The following is a 15,953-nucleotide window of genomic DNA, read 5'->3' on the forward strand; positions in this document are numbered from 1 at the left end:
AGGCAGCTGTGGCAGCAAACACAGGATTAGCAGCAGCACAAGGAGGTTGAGCAGCTTCAGGCAAAGTTGGTGGCAGCGTGTCTGAAAGCGGTCTCACCTTGGTCATAGGAGATGAGGTGGTTGTCGGCACTGCCGTAGTTGTGGTCGGAGATGTGACAAAAGCAGGCATTGTGGGTACAGCAGAAGTTGAACTCATAGAGCCGGTTGTGGGCATAACAGTTGTGGTTGGAGCAATAGTGGTCTTCGTGGTCACGGATACTACAGTAAGTGCTGTCAAAGCAGAGATTGGTGTTGCCAATGCAGAAGTTCTGACTGGAATGGAGGCTGTTGCTTGTGAGAGGATTGAAGTGTTGGTGGGTAAACTTGTGGTGAGCGCCGGAGTGGTCATCATGGTTGTAGGAAGAGTACTGGAGGCTGCAGAAATGCTTGAGTCAGTGTTCGTTGAATTCAGAGAAGTGGTTTTAGGTGAAGGAGTTTTGGTTGGAGAGACCGTTCTGGCCTGTGGTGTCCAAGCAAAGGCTGAAGTTGATCTGGACCTTGAAAGAGTTTGGGTAGGTTTTGGTACAGGATTTGTAGTTGCAGCTGAAGGGGCCATAACAGGAGATGAGGTGCTTGTGAGGATCATAGTTTCAGAAAACTTAGATGAGCCTGCAGCAGTTGTGATTGAGGTAAGAGGAGAGGCGGTTGTGGGTAAATGACTGGTGTTTGGAGAGACTGCTGTAATAGCTGGTAGAGTTTTGGGCATTGTAGTTGTGTTTGGAAAAGGAATTGTCCATGTGATTTTAGAATGTGTCATAGCAGCAGCACTTGCGGTTGCGGTTGCGGTAATGGAGGGCAAATAACTTGTCTGAGCAGAGCTGGTCATTGTGGATGACAAGCTGGTTGTGGGCATCACAGTACTTGTGATCAAAGGCGGAGTTAAGACAGCAGCCATTGATGTTTGTGAAGCGGCTGAGGTGATTGTAGGTACAGCAACTATGGTTTGTGAGAGTGTAAATTTGGCCCGTGGAGATGTGGGAGGAGCAGTAGATGACGTAGCAGAGGTTGTTGTGACTGGAGCGAGAGTTGTCATTTTGGTAGCCATAGTGACTGCAGCAGTTGGCGCTCCAATGGAGGAGGTTTTTATGGGGACATGACTTGTGGTTACAGCCAGAGTGGTCACTGTGCTTGTTTTGTGAATTTTGGTTACAGCAGTAAAGAGGTCCTCAAGCGGTGCTGGAGTCAAGGTAGAGGTGGTTTTGGGGAAAGGAGTTGTGGATGGAGGAGCTGTTGTGAGCACAACAGGAGATGAGGTCAAAGAGACGGTTGCGGGTATCGTCATTTTTGAAGCCAGAGACGCTGGCATTGCAGTCTTGGTCACAGACAAGTTTGCTGTGATCACCTCAGGAGTTAATGGTTTTGCTTCAGGAGTTGGGGAATCGATGGTTGTCGAGAGAGTTGGCCTTGCTGGTAAAGCAGGAGATGATGTGGTAGCGTGGGTGGTTGGAGGCGCTGTAGTTGTGGTAGAAAGAGTCGCTGTAGGAACTGCAGTCACTGTGGACAAAAAGGTTGGGGTGACCACTGAAGGAGCAGTTGGGGTTTGAGCATGGCCTGATGTGGTTGTAGGCACAAAACCTGTGGTTGGTGAGATCGCTGTAGAGGGACGTTGATTTGTGGGTACAACAGGAGATAATACAGTTAGCGCAAGAGTAGTCCTTCTGGTAGAAGCAGAGGATTTTGTGGCTTCTGGGATTGTGGGTACAGGACTTGTGGTTGAAGAGGCTGAAGCTTTGCCCATAGCATTTGAGAGTACACCAATACGAGAGTACATACCTGTCGATACTGTAGTAGTGACAGCATCAGCTGTGCTTCCAGGAGTCCAGGTAGTTTGAGCAAAGGTGGTTTTTGTGGGAAGAGCAACACTGGATGTTGGCACTGCAGTAGTTTTCAAGGAGGTGGTTGCGGGCAACGCTGGATTTGTAGCCGCACAGTGCACTTCTGTAGTTCCCGGCCGACTTTGTGGCGTTGTGTCTGAACACGGTTTTGCAGTCGACACAAGAGAGTCAGTCAAACGTTCACAGGCGGCAGTTTGAGAAGTTGTTGCGCCACAGGGTTTTACACTTGTGGCGCTTGACAGAGTTGGTGCAAGACCACCAGGCGTGTCCTCCGTGTTATCCTCATTAAATGGACCCGAGGGAATATCATCATAACCCCACATTTCAAAGATGGCCGAGTCCCTAGAAGACACCGCTGTTGCAGCAGTGGTCCTGCACTGTGGTCCTGATGTGGTTGTTTGACAGTCAGAGTCCACCTCGTCCTGCAAAGATCTCGGCTCAACCTTGTGTGAACTTCGAGTGTCCGTGTGGTCGCAAGCTGCCAGCATGGCGAACATTTGCCCCAGAAAGTCAAAATAAATTTCCACCATGGAGTCCTGGCAAGAAAACAAAAAGCCATTAAAGGTCATGAGGCCTTGCGGAGTGCGGATCTTGTTTTGGGGTTCTTTTACCGTGTGGGCTGCAGTGGAGACGAGCACTAACACAGAACCAGCATCCACCGCGCTGAACACGGAGCAGACTTGAGCCGCGTCACCAAAATCTTTGGCTCTCAGCACTTTGGAGCCCAAAGGCAGCCGGACCAGGATTTGCGTGGCTCTGCAGAGGATCGCGGTGGGCGGCGGACGGACGGCAGTGGCCGGGTCCTCGCAGGAAGCCAGTGCCACCATACTGGTCTGCAGCAGCGTGTCAAAATAAAAGACCTCCAGCCGGTGGAAGTGTCTTCCGTTTGACACCTGGAGACATGCCAGGAAGAAATGTGCCCCGTCACAAGGACTTCAACTTTCACGACAGCTGTCAATCAAGTATCAAAAGCAGGCACTTCGTTCAGTCCACCTTCAAATGACATCCAATGTGAACAACGATAGTTTATTTTCTACATCACCAAAATGCGTCTCGGGCTGTCAGGGACGATGTTAAGACTGCTGACGAAATGTGGGAAAAGAACCAGTAAACAACACCGAGGCTTCATTTGGTAATGGTTTACTTTTTTCCAATCAAGTCTATTGCGCAATGTCGTGCAGCTTACTTGATTATTGAACTATTGGTTTGAATTTGACTCCGCCACTAACGTCTGGTCCTGACGCAATGCCTTGCCCTCAAACAGGGGTAGGAATGCTGATTTTGAAAACTGACGGCTGGGACAGCCAATTTGCATGAAATAAAAACATGTGAGTGCAGAGCGTTTTTATTGATTGATATTTAACTATTTACATTTATATTTGCATTTATTTCAACATTTTTATATTCTTTATTTTTGGAATCTCGTTTTTATTTATTTTTTCTTCATTTACGGATATATTTATATTTTGTTGTTTTTATTTCCATTTATATGTATTTTTTTTGCATAAAATGTTTTATTCTATTTTTTAAATACGTTATCATTTTCACTTTTATGCATTTATTTATGCATTTTTAATGTTGGCAGTTTTGGTCAGTCTGCTTTGCAAGACAATGACAAGCAGAGACTCATTAAAGTTTTGTTTTGTTTGTTTATTAAGTTTTGAATTGTAATCAAAGTGCCTTTTTGCACAAAAACGCGTGCAGCGCAACCGCACGCGCTCCTCGACATTTGCCAAGTCGAACTTTGAGCAGACCGAGTCCAGTTTGTCAGATAGCGTTTTTGTTTGCTCATTTTAATGAAGAGAAAAAGCACACATCTGCAAACAAGGACTGAAGATCGAAAACCTCCAGGACGAGGATGAGGATGAGGATGAGGACGAGGAAGGCTGGACCGCATCAAATATTGACAAAATCAGCGCAAACTTCATTTACAATTTGGACTTCATTTGCCGCGTCTTTTTATTTTGATTCCCGCCAATCAATGCAGCTGTGCCAAATGAATGAAAGAAGAATTCGTGATCAGCGATTCAAGTGAGGATCGCAAACATCACAAGGACTCCACTTTTTCATTCAAGGCTTTTTAATTTTTTATTATTATTATTATTGTTATTTTTGAGGGTCGAAACCAGCTTGCAGGCGAAAAGTCAACAACACACGCAAGTAGACCAGGTGACCTTTACAAAGGATTTGTGTGCCTCCTTGGCGGAGGTCTCATTTGCCCCCAAACCCAATCAAAACGTTGGCAGCAGCATTTGACGCATGAGAATTAAGTGCGCGCGCGCGCGCGTCCACGTACCGCCAGCTGCAGGTGAGCGCTCCCGTAAGGCAGCTTGATCAGCAGCACCGGACCGAACCTCCGAACGGAAGCGGCAGAGCCGTCGGGCAGCGTCAGCAGCTCAATTCCGTCTGCACACATGCAGGGACGCGCACGCGCAACAAGTTGACACACGCACGCACGCACGCAAGCAAGCAAGCAAAAGCAACGAGGCCGCCGGGAAGCGGAACCGGAAGCCACTCACCTGCCAGCCGCGCTTTGGAGTGTCTGACGAGGGACAAACGGACCCAAAGGCTGGCGTCGCTGCAGCGGAACTGCGGCCGGGCCAGGTCCAAAGAACCTTCACGTCCTGACACTGCCGCGGCGCACGCGCACGCGCACACAAACGCCACTCGGATGAGAACTTTGGCGCTGCATGCATTTGTTGTCATTTTGGGCGTGGTCTTACCTGCCATCAATTTCCACACGGGGACCGGCAAGAACCCCGCCGGGTCGCGTGGTCTCGGAGGACTTGGACGCGCGTCCCCGCCGGTCCCGTCCGCTGTGCCGAGGCGGACTAGAGTCACCAAGGTGACCCAAAGCCAGACCTCAATCCACCCAGAAGGTCCCGACATGGTCGGGTCGGACCAGGTCTGGTGCGCTCTGGACTGGTTTGTTCGGTTCGGTTCGGTTGGGCTTGAGCGGTGCTGCTTGCTTCTGCTGGACTCTGGCAGAAAGGGGGCGAAGAAGAGCCAGACCGCACCTGACACTTTTCAAACAGAGCACGCCTCTGCTGATTGGATAATTGGAACCGGAAGTGGGCGGGGGCAATTAGCCTCGGCTACTCCCCAAGTGTCAGTCTCCTCAGTGGCCACTTCATTAGGTACACCACCGTTGGGGCCTTAATTGGAATCATCAGCATAAATGTGGATTTATTGTGACGTAAACATTTGTTTACCTTCTCAACATCATCATCATCATCATCATCATTATTATTATTTTCATTGCTATTATTGCGCGTGTTTGATACCGTTTCTAATATTAAGCTACAATGTAAGAATGTGCTGCAAGCAAACTTTTCTGTTCTGACGTCACGACATCATTCGACAATTATGGCTTCAAGTGAACACATGGCGGGAGCATCCATTAAAAAATGTATATATATATATATCATTATTATTATTATTTAAGCGACTTCCATTCAATTGTTTGGGATCCTTTTTAGCTCCTTGTGCTGTTGTGCAATTCATGACAAATAAATCCTGGTTCTGATCCAATTTGAAGGTTTTCAACCAAGCACAAAATCGAACAAATCAACTTCACCTTCTTTTTGGTTCTTTTTGGTTCTTTTTCGAATGAATTGCCCAACAAATGTTCGAAAATTCGAATTCTTCAGATGAAATAAAAACTACATGTTGAAACACGACTGCACAAAATATATTAGTATTATTATATTATTGTATTTCTGTTATTTTGCACACACAAAAACTCCCTTACAAATAGCTACATATATTGATTGTTAAAATAAGTTCACAAAAAGGTGTCTGTTATTTAATGGAATAAAATGTTTAAAACCCTTAAAAAAAGAAAATGAGAAATTCACAGTAAAAATGTGTCATTTGATCATAATTAAAAAAAGAACTAAAGTGAAAATAACTACAATTTCTGTAATGTCCTATCGATGGTTGTATTAACATTTATTTTGAAAGGACATCTAATGAGAAATAAACTAACAAAAAAACTGAAAATGTTGTTTTTTTACGGTAATTTCAAAACACATGAAAGTACAGTTTTTAACTGTAATTTTAACAAGATTATATGTAATATGGCACAAAAATAATAATGTGATCAATCTTTTAAAATATGGCCAATAACTGTAAAAAAAAGAAACAAATATTGGTCCTAAAATTGCAATAACATTCAACGCTTGCAATTTTAAACCCAATATTAATATCTGAATGAATATATTAATTTCTCGCCTTACGAGGCTCTCCGATAAAACTTACTTAAAGCTCGACTTTTTGACGACCGGAAATCACTCGCCTTCTGATGGAGCAGCATTTCAGTATTTGCTCAATGATTCTTCACACTTCACCAAGGGAATCGAACCCACAACCTCAGACGGCCATTTAATTGGACCTCTCATGAAAAGTATACTTGGCAGGCAGTCCAATTGTTTGCTTCGCCTTCTCAAGCTTTCTATTAAAAATGTTTTATTTTTTTACGAGAAAGTAATTTTCTGTTATTTCACCGTTTATTTACCATTTCTTCTTTTTTTTACAGTGTGGCATGAGTTTGTTGATATGATTTATTATTTTTGTTTTTAAGCCTGTTTTTTTCTTATAACACGCGGGACATAAAAACAGGAAATGTGCTAAACAAATCAAGTGGATTGATTGATTGAAAACGACTTGTTGCTGTTGTTCGCAATGTTGTTGTTCCTTTTCAAGCGGAATTCCGCCAAACATCAGAGAGATTTCAAATTAATATCTGCCGCACAAATCTGAGAATTGTGAGACTTGGACGCTCGCTCGACTATTTGCACAAACTTTGGGAACATTGGCATATATATATTTTTTTTTACTTTCAAGTCTTTGACTTTTAAATGATTTGATGTTACTTATTGTATCACACGAACAATATTCTGCTTGAGTTGTTGCTCAAGACTGCGGAAGTACAATTGTAAGTAAATAAATATGGCCACAAGATGGCAGTCGTGTCATGGTGGCAAGTGTGACAAGCAAGCCTGGTCTGAACATTTCCAAGGCGACTTCGAACTCACGGCAGAGAATTCACGTTCCAGACATCCGCGACGTCATTTCGCCTCGACCAATGACGTCACTTTTGTGCTTTTCGCGCGCGCGCGTGTGGGCTTCGTCATCGCTGACTGGCCAGCCGCCAATATCAGTTCGTCCATTGGCAATTTGTGACAGCAGAAATCTCGAAGTCCGGTTGGAGATTTCTACAAGTGCATTTTGCCGACTCGATTCCTGAAGAGGAACCTATGTGACGTCACGTGCAGATCACATGGGATCCGTTTCGGTTTTGAAAAGGCTCGAAACGGTGACAGTTGAAAACATTTCCAAACATGTCGGCAACGTTGGCAGGTCGTTTTTGCTCTTCTTCTGAGTTTGCACCAACAGATGATTGCAAACGAAGTCCAGCGGACGCGCCAGCAATTTCCTTTCATACATTTGCAAAAGTAATAATAATCATGACAAAAAGTTCGAGTTACATGTTGGACTCGTTTGAATAAGAACATTTAATTCTGCCGTGACTGCAGCCGGAAATAAATATGAGCGCACATTTTTATTTTATTTCTTATTTCAGGTATTTTTTATTGTACTTTTCATGCGTGTTTGAATTGTTGTTTTTATTCCCATGTCGGCGATTCCAAGTCTCTCTTCCCTTTAATGATCTTTTTTTGCAGTGTGCTTCTCAATCCCATCAAGTTTCGTGTAAGATGTTTGCTAATAAGAACAAACGATCGTTTTGTGCTTTCACGAGGCGTTTTTTTAAGTGCGATTTGGGCGCCAAACCGGAAGTCGCGAACGTGAACTGCGACGCACAAAACTGGACCGCATTTGTTGTGTTTTCTTGACTTTATTGTTACATCGACGAGCAAACAAACGCCAACAAAGGAAAAGCATCCAAAAGCTCCGCCCATCATCTTCCTGCTTTTGACCTCACGTGCACCGGTAACCATGACAACCCTGACATGTCACGTGCAGATGCGATTGTTGGGGAACGTGTGCGCGTGCGCGCGTGCGCGTGAGTGCTGGGACCTCAATTTGGATTGGATTGGGAGGCCTTGATGGGTTTCTGGCGGCGGACGTGGACCGGCCTTGACGCTCGCCAAGTTTGTCCTGCAATGGACCAGGCGTGCGCGCGCGCGCGTGCGTGCGCGACTATCAAGCATTTGTTGTGTTGTTCAAGTAGTTTGGCGGGCGAGTAAGCAGCGCGTATGCGTGAATTGCGCGAGTGCGACAATGAGGAAATGACGTCATCCTTCCAGCGTGGCCGTGATGTCACTTCCTCTCAGAAGAGCGAGGCCTTCTTCTTGAGGTCGTTCCGTCTCCATAGCGACAGGCGCTCAAATTCTGAGGCGCTCATGCCGAAAACTTGATGGAACTGCTCCGGGTCCAAATGTCTCTACACGCACGCACACACACACGCGCGCACCATATTAGCGGGCAACACGCCCCCGCCCCTCCCCGCCCCTCCACGCTGACTCACCTCCAGTCTGGTTCGGTCCACTCCGGGCGGGAGCTTGGAGCGCCCCCTGTGGGTCACCACCAGCGCTTCGTAGGGATAAACCTGCTGGCGGGAAACAGGCGGCGTCACGCGTGCGCATGCAACCATTTTGGTTGGGCTTGAAATAATGACGGACGGACGATGGCGGACGATGGCGGACGATGGCGGACGATGGCGGACGATGGCGGACGATGGCGGACGATGGCGGACGATGGCGGACGGGTCACATGGCCGCTGGCCAATGACAAACCGGCAAAAACCTCTGCTTATTTGTGTGTGTGCGTGCAAACGATATGGGAGGAGCCCAGCAAACAAGATGGCGGCCTGACCCCACCTTCTGCTCCAAGATGCTGGGCAGCGAAGTCCCGCGGTCCAAACGGTCACGCTGCAGCCCGCCGTTCTGTACACACACACACGCACACACAACATACACGCAACGACACACACTGGCCAAATGCCGACCTCACGCACACACATTTACCTGAGCCACTGTGGAGACAAAACACAAATCAATCATTCAAGAGAATTTGCCAGACAGGAAGTTGCGTTCAGTCAGCCCGCCCACCTGCGTTGGCGCCGTCGGTGGAGAACTCGGCCGACTGCCTCTGAAAAGGCAAACGGCGTCAGACGGCGTTTGACGGCGTTTGACGGCGTCAGACGCCGTCACGTGTCATCGAATGCTCGTCAAACGTCCGCCACATCCAAACAGGAAGTGGTGACGAGCAAGAAGCAAACCAGGAAGTGTGCACGGGACGCCCCTTGAAGTCGGAAATCCCGCTCGGACCCCCAAAACCCGACGCACTGCAAATGTGACGTCACTCAACGATGGCCGTGAATTGCAAATGTGCTCGCGTGTTAAACCAGATCGCTTTCTTCGTTCCTAATATTGGACAAAACCTCTCGGCGTGAAATGAGACGAATTGTATGAAATGAAATCAAAACAAAACGGAAGCCAAATTGTGAGAAAGCAAGAAAAAGAAACAATTGATCACGATCCGCCATTTTGCTCGTTTACTTTGGCCTCGAAGGTTTTCAGGTCGGAACCGGCAACAAGCGACTTGCGACCGTCCTCGAATGCAGCATGACAACAGCAAACAGGAAGTGCTAGTAACAAACAAACAGGAAGTAACCACAGCAAACAGGAAGTTTCAAGAATGCGGAACTGACTCGGCTGAGCCCGGAACGCGACGGCGACTTGGACGCGCAGGTCGGCAGCCCTGCGGACAGGAAAGAGGAAAGCGGCGGTGAGCGGCGGCGAGCGGCAAGCGGCGCCGCGAGGAACGGCGGCGGCGGCGGCGGCCGTCTGACCGGCGTGCGCGTGCGTCCTGTCGGGCAGCGAGCGCGTCTTCCGCCGGAAGTGTTCGCCTTTTTCCTTCTCCTTCTCCTGACGCAGGATGAGTCGACCGAGGTTGGACTTGATCTGGACACAGCGTCGGTCACGGCGATGACATCATCGGCGCCCTGCTCCGTGATGTCATCGTGCTCAAACCTTTTCCAGCTCCTGTTCCTGCAAAACCTTGGCTTCGTCCGTCAGGTCCTCAAAGTCGTCCTCCTCGTCCTCCTCCTCCATTTTCTTCTTCCGCCACTCGATTTCTGTCACAAGGCCACAGGTCAAGTCAGCGGCGAGGTCTGGCGGCGGGCCGGGCGGGTGGGCGGGGCTCACCCATGGCGGCCAGCGACGGGGGGCAGGGCCACGCGTCGCTCTCGATCTTGGACGGCTGCTTGGGGTCGGGCGGCTGAGCGGCCGGGAACTTGGCCGCCTGGATGACGCCGCCGCCGTCCGCGGCCTTGGAACCTTCTGGAGGACAGCGTTTGCGGGGTGGAGCCACAGCGAGGGAGGCGGGACCAAGTGGAAGAACAACTCACCTTGTTTATAGATGGGAGGCTTCCTGTACAGGTTGGCTCCGTTATCTGAGAAAAACAAACACACCACGTGAGTGCGAGCGAGCGAGCGAGCGAGAAAGCGTGCGTGCGTGCGTGCGTGCGTGCGTGCGTGCGTGCGTGCGTGTACCTGGCCGGTGGAAGTGCTGCAGACTGGCGCCCGTTTTGCGCCCGGCGTGCAGTTGCAGCGTGGAGCCTCCGGGGGAGCCGCTGTCGCTTTCCGCTCGCCGTCCTTTGGCCTGAAACAGGAAGTGGCGCCTTTGTGAGCCGGCGTGCACAACGGCGTGGGCGGCGGCCTGGCGTGGGCGTGGCTCTTACGTCAGGAGACATGGCGGGCGAGGCGGCGGGAGGAGACAGAGAGCGCTGAGGGACACAAACGGACACGGTCGCGCACGCCAGCGTCACGGACGGTCACGTGACGGCGCCGGCGCCTCACCTGTCTGCGCGGCGGGTCCAGCGGCGGGTCCAGCGGCGAGAAGCTGAGGTGGTACGTCATCAGGTCCGGTCGCTCCACCTGCAGGATGGCTTTGTCGCGCGGGAGCGCCGCCAGCTCGCGGTACGCCACCACCTGCTCGTCCACGCGAGCCTGACGCACGCACGCAACGCCAGAGAAGTTCAGGGTTAGCATTCGGCATCAGTTAGCTTAGCATGTAGCCATTTTACCATGATGGTGGCAGCGGCAGGTGACGACGGGTCGCTGGGCCCGCACGAGGACGACGGATTGACGGGATTGGCTGCGTGGCCCTCCGCCTGACAGGAAGTCACATGACACACACGCACGCACGCACGCACGCAGTCGGCGCAAGCTAACAATGCTAATTGGCTAATGCGGGTGGCGCTCCTCACCTTGTCCATGATCGGTGATCAACACGAGCCTGCGAATCAAAAAGGCCTCGTGTCAAAATGGAAAAAGAAACGCAAACACGCCGCGGGAAGGAGAAAACAATGAGAGCTGTTCTCACGCCGATACTGAGAACCGACACCGCTCGCAATCGGAGGGCTTTTCCTTCAAATTGCAAATAAAGATGAGTAGCTACGCGATACCGATACTTACACGCGCTCCAAAAACGACAAGCAAGTCACGGGACAAAAACGCACACGCGTCACATGACACGAAATGCAAAGTACACAAGAAGAAACGACACCCGTGTCACACGTTTGAAAGTGGGCGGGGTCTCATGGCAACAACTGACGACGTTCGCTGCACGCGCACACACAATGTGAGGCGCACACTGCAACCGCGGCGACAAGCGCGGAGGGCGTCGGCCAGGCTGGCTGAGCTGATAAACAAGGAGGGGAAGAGGAGGCGGAGCTTCAGGCGGAGGCAGAAGAGAGATTCCTCAAAGGTGTTTGTCAAAATGCCGAGCGAGTCGCGTCGTCTTCTCGTCCGATCAAACTTCAAACGAGCAACAAGCTCATTTTATAGACCGCAAACTGACGTTTGACGGACTCGCAATGACGCCGGCGGCCATCTTGCGTTGCCGCAATGCGCTCATCCTTTCTTGGCATCATTTTGTGTCTACGGAGGAATCACGAACGTTTGTCGCAACAAATTAGCGCTTCGTGCTCTTTTCATCGCTAAGAACGAGATTTGCAATTTCTCCGGCGCGTCTCGAACCAACAGCCGGCGAGGAGGAAACCTTTTGGATCGGCAAGTCAAATACGTTGCAAATTTGGGAACATATGCTAGCTTATAGCATTTAGCCTTCAAATACGTTGTGAAAAAAACAACTTTTATTTCATTAAGCACTCCAAAAAAAAAACTGGATTTATCGATTTCTTCATAACTTTTCGGATTTTTATGTCTGCCGTGCATGATTTAGGTTAGACATTGTTTTGGCCTCGTGCAGTCCCACATTGCATTATGGGAAATTTGCTACGATTGTAGCATTTGGCAAAAGGGAAGAAATTCAATGACGGCTTTTTGGACACGAACTTCATATTTTGTTTGCGTGTCAATTATTCATCGGGTTGTCATTGGGAGGACTCGAGACAACGTAAAGGCCTGGACACGTTCCAAATTTCCCATGCTACACAAAATGGCGCAGTTTGAAAACGAGCTTTTTCACAGATTTGGGTCAATATTTTTTTGCTGTCGATTTGTTTTGTTTTTAAACAAAATAAAGAAAACTTAGAATACATGACGAAATGTGGATCTTGTTAAGGCGTTGCATCACAGGTCTCAGGTTCTGGGTCGGACCCCCCCGCAACCACACGCCCCCCCCCCCCCCCCCCACCTCTGTGTGTCGTCCGCCCACATTCTCCAAACGAGGTTAGCTTCAATGGAGCGCAACAATCTGGCGACCAGTCAGTCAGTCCATTTGTTTTGCTCTCTCGCGTCACGAACCCGCGCACGCGCACGCACACCAAGCATCATGCGTGGCCTGCGAAAAGATCGGATGAAAGACAAACAGGACCAATCATTACATGAGGCAAAACAGGAAGGATGAATCATGCTCGCGCGCGCTCACACACACGCACGCACAGACACTCGCGCGCGCACCGACAGCATCGCAGGCCTCACGTGACCTTGAGCACAAAAACGGCAAGAATTTAGAAAGAGCTCCAAATAATCACGCGCGTCCAAACGTTCTCACCTGCTGGTCCGGAAGACGCACGCGTCGAAAGGCTCGTGCACGCGCGCGCGTCGAACGACGGTCAGGTGTCACGTGACCGCATCCAGAGGCGCGGGAGGAGATTCAGGCTGTGACGTCACGTCTGCGCCTCAGCAACGAGATGAGAAAGCGCCCATTTTTTTCTCACTTTAAATTTTTTTTTTTACTTAGTACTGTATACTGTAACCATATGTCATTTTGATTTACGGTGACGTCATTTGTAAATAAATAAATATAAAGTGCTTCTCGAATCAGTAGAAGAATTGCTCCAAAAAAAAAGTTCAAAAAAATATAGTAAATACAAATAAGTTCTGTCTATGTCTCGACTTGAAACCCACTCGAATTTGTTTCAAGTCTGTCAATTATTTATTGTATTTACTTAACATTGAACTGTCGTTATATTGAATGATTTGTTATAGTGAATTGTAAAATTCTAGTTTGTTAATATAGAATTAAAACAAATATGAGCCACATTTGAACTCATTCCTCTTCTGTTCAATTGGACGGCACCAGGACTGTATTAATAAAGTTTACGGGAGGGTGGGAACAAAATGTATCATTTTTTTCAACAACAAAAAAGGAATCCGAAAATGTTTCGTGGCTGTCAATAAATGAAAAATAAGGCTCCATGTCCGTCTATTTGATTTTTTAAAACCTACAAAAATATGTGGAGAAAAAAAAATCTGTCATAATTGAAGATAAATAAGTCATTTAGGGGCGGGCTGCATCTGTGACGTCACCCGATAGTCAAAGCTGCATTCAAATGAAGACGTTTGCTCTACGCGCGTCCACAGTCACATAAATCTGACAGATTGTCCTAACAAACGACACGTCGAATAGAAAAGGGAGGACAATATAACGGAAAACAATAACGACAATGTTTGAGCTCGTTCCATCTTTTCTCTCTTTAAAGCCGGCTGCTGCTCGGCCATTTTCGCTCATTAGACGATCTTTGCGGTGGCAAGATGGCGTCGAGCGATGGTCTCTCGTCTCTGGTAAGAAGACAAAAATGTCTATAAATGTCCGCCACTTGTCCGTAGGACGTCCACGCGCGACCTGCCAATCATGGCGGGTTCAGCAGTGAACGCGGCTAAAGCTAACAGGCCGGCAAGTCGACACGTGTCGCTGTTGTGCTGCTTTTGTGCGTGCGCGCGTGCGTCGCCGCATGTCGCACCCCCTTCGCCTCACGACCTCCTTTCAAACGGCGATTGAGGAAAAAGTGCTTGAAGCTTTTCAGGGATCATTTCTAACTCATTTGGCGAGCCAGCTGCAAATGTTCATTTTGCAGACTTTGACGACTTCCGCGACGCAACAAAGATGCTGAAAATGTGTCAACTCGATGACGCAGCACGTTTGCGTCAAACCGTTTTTGTAAATCGTCGCCACGATTGGTCCTGGACAGACCAGGTGCTTTTTGCAGGAAGCGAGTGTTACAAAAACAAACGTCACAAGTACGCAATCGGCGTAGCCAGCAAACGCTGACACCCATATCACTCACCAGTCCAAATGCCACGTGTCACAAACACTCAGTGTCGTGGATAAAAAAGAAAAAAGTGCACCTCACATGCAGGTTAGCGCGTTTGGAAGCGCAACTTTTTCCGACCTGCGATTGATGATGTCATGCTTTGCGTCCGTCCTCAGGGTCCCGACGGCGCTTCGGCTGCCGCGCATGCTCTGTCGCTCCCCGCCGAGGCTTACGGCAATGACGTGAGTATGGCGGCGAGGTCGGTCGGCGCGTTTGTGGGCCGCCAAGGCCAAGCTGACGTCCGCTTTGCGTTGCAGGAGCGTCTCGAGGTCATGTGGGCCACGAAGGCCTACAACCACGCCGAGGTTTACTTCAACGTGAGCGTCCTCGCCGGCGTGGCGCCCGCCAACGGCCAACGGCCAGCGTTAAGACTTTTTGTCCTTGTCCTTCAGCTCATCTCCTCGGTGGATCCCAAGTTCCTCAAGTTGACCAAGATGGACGCCGACATCTACTCCACCTTCAGGGAGGCCTTCCGGGACCTGGACGTCAAAGCGCTGGACCCGGACCAGCTCAAGTCGACCGAGGCCAAAGAGGTCGGCCGCCTTCATTTTCCTTCTGTAGTAGCTCGCCAACAACATGGCCGCACAAGTGGACTGTCCCGGACTCAAATCGTCTTCAGTGCACTTCCGGTCCACAGCACTTGAAAGCGGATGTTCAGAACGCCGCGTGGGCTCGCTTGCGCTCATTATTTGCCAGCGGGAAAAAGTTTTGCCAAACCGTTCGAGCTGCTTGAGCGAAAAACAACCTGCTGATTTGGTTCATTTGCATGTTTGTTTGTTTTTTGGTCACGTGTGCGAGTTTCTTCAGTTGGCACAAGACGTGACTCGGACCGTGACTCGGACCGTGACTCGGACCGAGACTCGGACCGAGACTAGGACCGTGACTCGGACCGTGACTCGGACCGATGTCCACCATTTCAAAATGGTCACTTCAGGGTGAAAAACAAGCAAACATGGAAATAGCGTCATTCCTTTTTTTTGGCGGAAGGATGAAAATGCCTTTGAATGGTCTTTTCGTGTTGGAGGCACGTGAGATCAAAGTGAGGAGCGCCTCCTGGCGGCCAGCTTGTGACTGTGCACTTTTGTGTCCAGAGGTGGCGCCCTTTCTGTAACCGTTACGAAGGCCTGGTGGAGGACTTCAACTACGGGACTTTGCTGCGACTGGACTGCCGGAAGGACTACAGCGAAGAGAACACCATCTTCGGTGGGTACGCCCCAATCTTCGTCGTCCTCGTCTTCGTCGTCCTCGTCGTCAAGACTTTTGAGGGCCGCTTCTCAACTTGTGCTTGTTGTCGTTGCAGCCACCAGAATCCAGTTTTTTGCCGTGGAGATTGCCCGAAACCGAGAAGGCCTCAATGACGCCGTCTTCACATCCAAGTCCCCCAAAAGTTAACCCGCAACCGCTGCCTTGCTCAAAATGTTCTCTTATGCTGACAAGTCATAAAAGTTTATGTTGAGTGGTCGTGTCTTTGATTGGTCTGCAATGTTGTCGCGACATCTCGTCCGATTGGCCCGCACGCGGAGGCGTGGCTTGTAAGGATGACATCACTT

At 49.3% G+C, this 15,953-nt stretch overlaps 3 protein-coding genes across 3 annotated transcripts; 1 reads left to right on the plus strand and 2 right to left on the minus strand.

Annotated features, from left to right (window-relative positions):
* Nucleotides 1-1,403: 1,403 nt before the first annotated feature.
* Nucleotides 1,404-4,763, minus strand: LOC147161329 (uncharacterized). The gene is made up of 6 exons (XM_086097261.1): nt 4,598-4,763; nt 4,394-4,504; nt 4,171-4,280; nt 2,486-2,767; nt 1,809-2,410; nt 1,404-1,767 (listed from the first exon to the last, which is right to left on the minus strand). Exons 1-6 carry the CDS (start codon nt 4,761-4,763, stop codon nt 1,404-1,406), a joined length of 1,635 nt encoding a protein of 544 aa, XP_085953387.1.
* A 2,791-nt stretch (nt 4,764-7,554) lies between these two features.
* On the minus strand, nt 7,555-12,979 carry dmtn (dematin actin binding protein). Its single transcript, XM_086097654.1, is given in 15 exon segments — nt 7,555-8,280; nt 8,365-8,445; nt 8,717-8,782; nt 8,940-8,987; nt 9,550-9,599; nt 9,691-9,802; nt 9,872-9,975; nt 10,046-10,180; nt 10,249-10,293; nt 10,394-10,502; nt 10,582-10,632; nt 10,634-10,849; nt 10,927-11,013; nt 11,110-11,138; nt 12,861-12,979. Coding segments are annotated over 14 exon segments (1,227 nt in total). The 5' UTR covers nt 11,119-11,138; nt 12,861-12,979; the 3' UTR covers nt 7,555-8,166.
* A 747-nt stretch (nt 12,980-13,726) lies between these two features.
* Nucleotides 13,727-15,864, plus strand: pbdc1 (polysaccharide biosynthesis domain containing 1). Its single transcript, XM_086096679.1, has 6 exons — nt 13,727-13,873; nt 14,520-14,585; nt 14,661-14,720; nt 14,796-14,936; nt 15,495-15,606; nt 15,704-15,864. The coding sequence occupies exons 1-6, from the start codon at nt 13,844-13,846 to the stop codon at nt 15,793-15,795; spliced, it is 501 nt and encodes a 166-aa protein (XP_085952805.1). The 5' UTR covers nt 13,727-13,843; the 3' UTR covers nt 15,796-15,864.
* Nucleotides 15,865-15,953: the final 89 nt, after the last annotated feature.

Source organism: Leptonotus elevatus, chromosome 15, assembly GCF_054856555.1.
Source record: "Leptonotus elevatus isolate MCC_2025b chromosome 15, RoL_Lele_1.0, whole genome shotgun sequence".
Classification (NCBI taxonomy): Eukaryota; Metazoa; Chordata; class Actinopteri; order Syngnathiformes; family Syngnathidae; genus Leptonotus; species Leptonotus elevatus.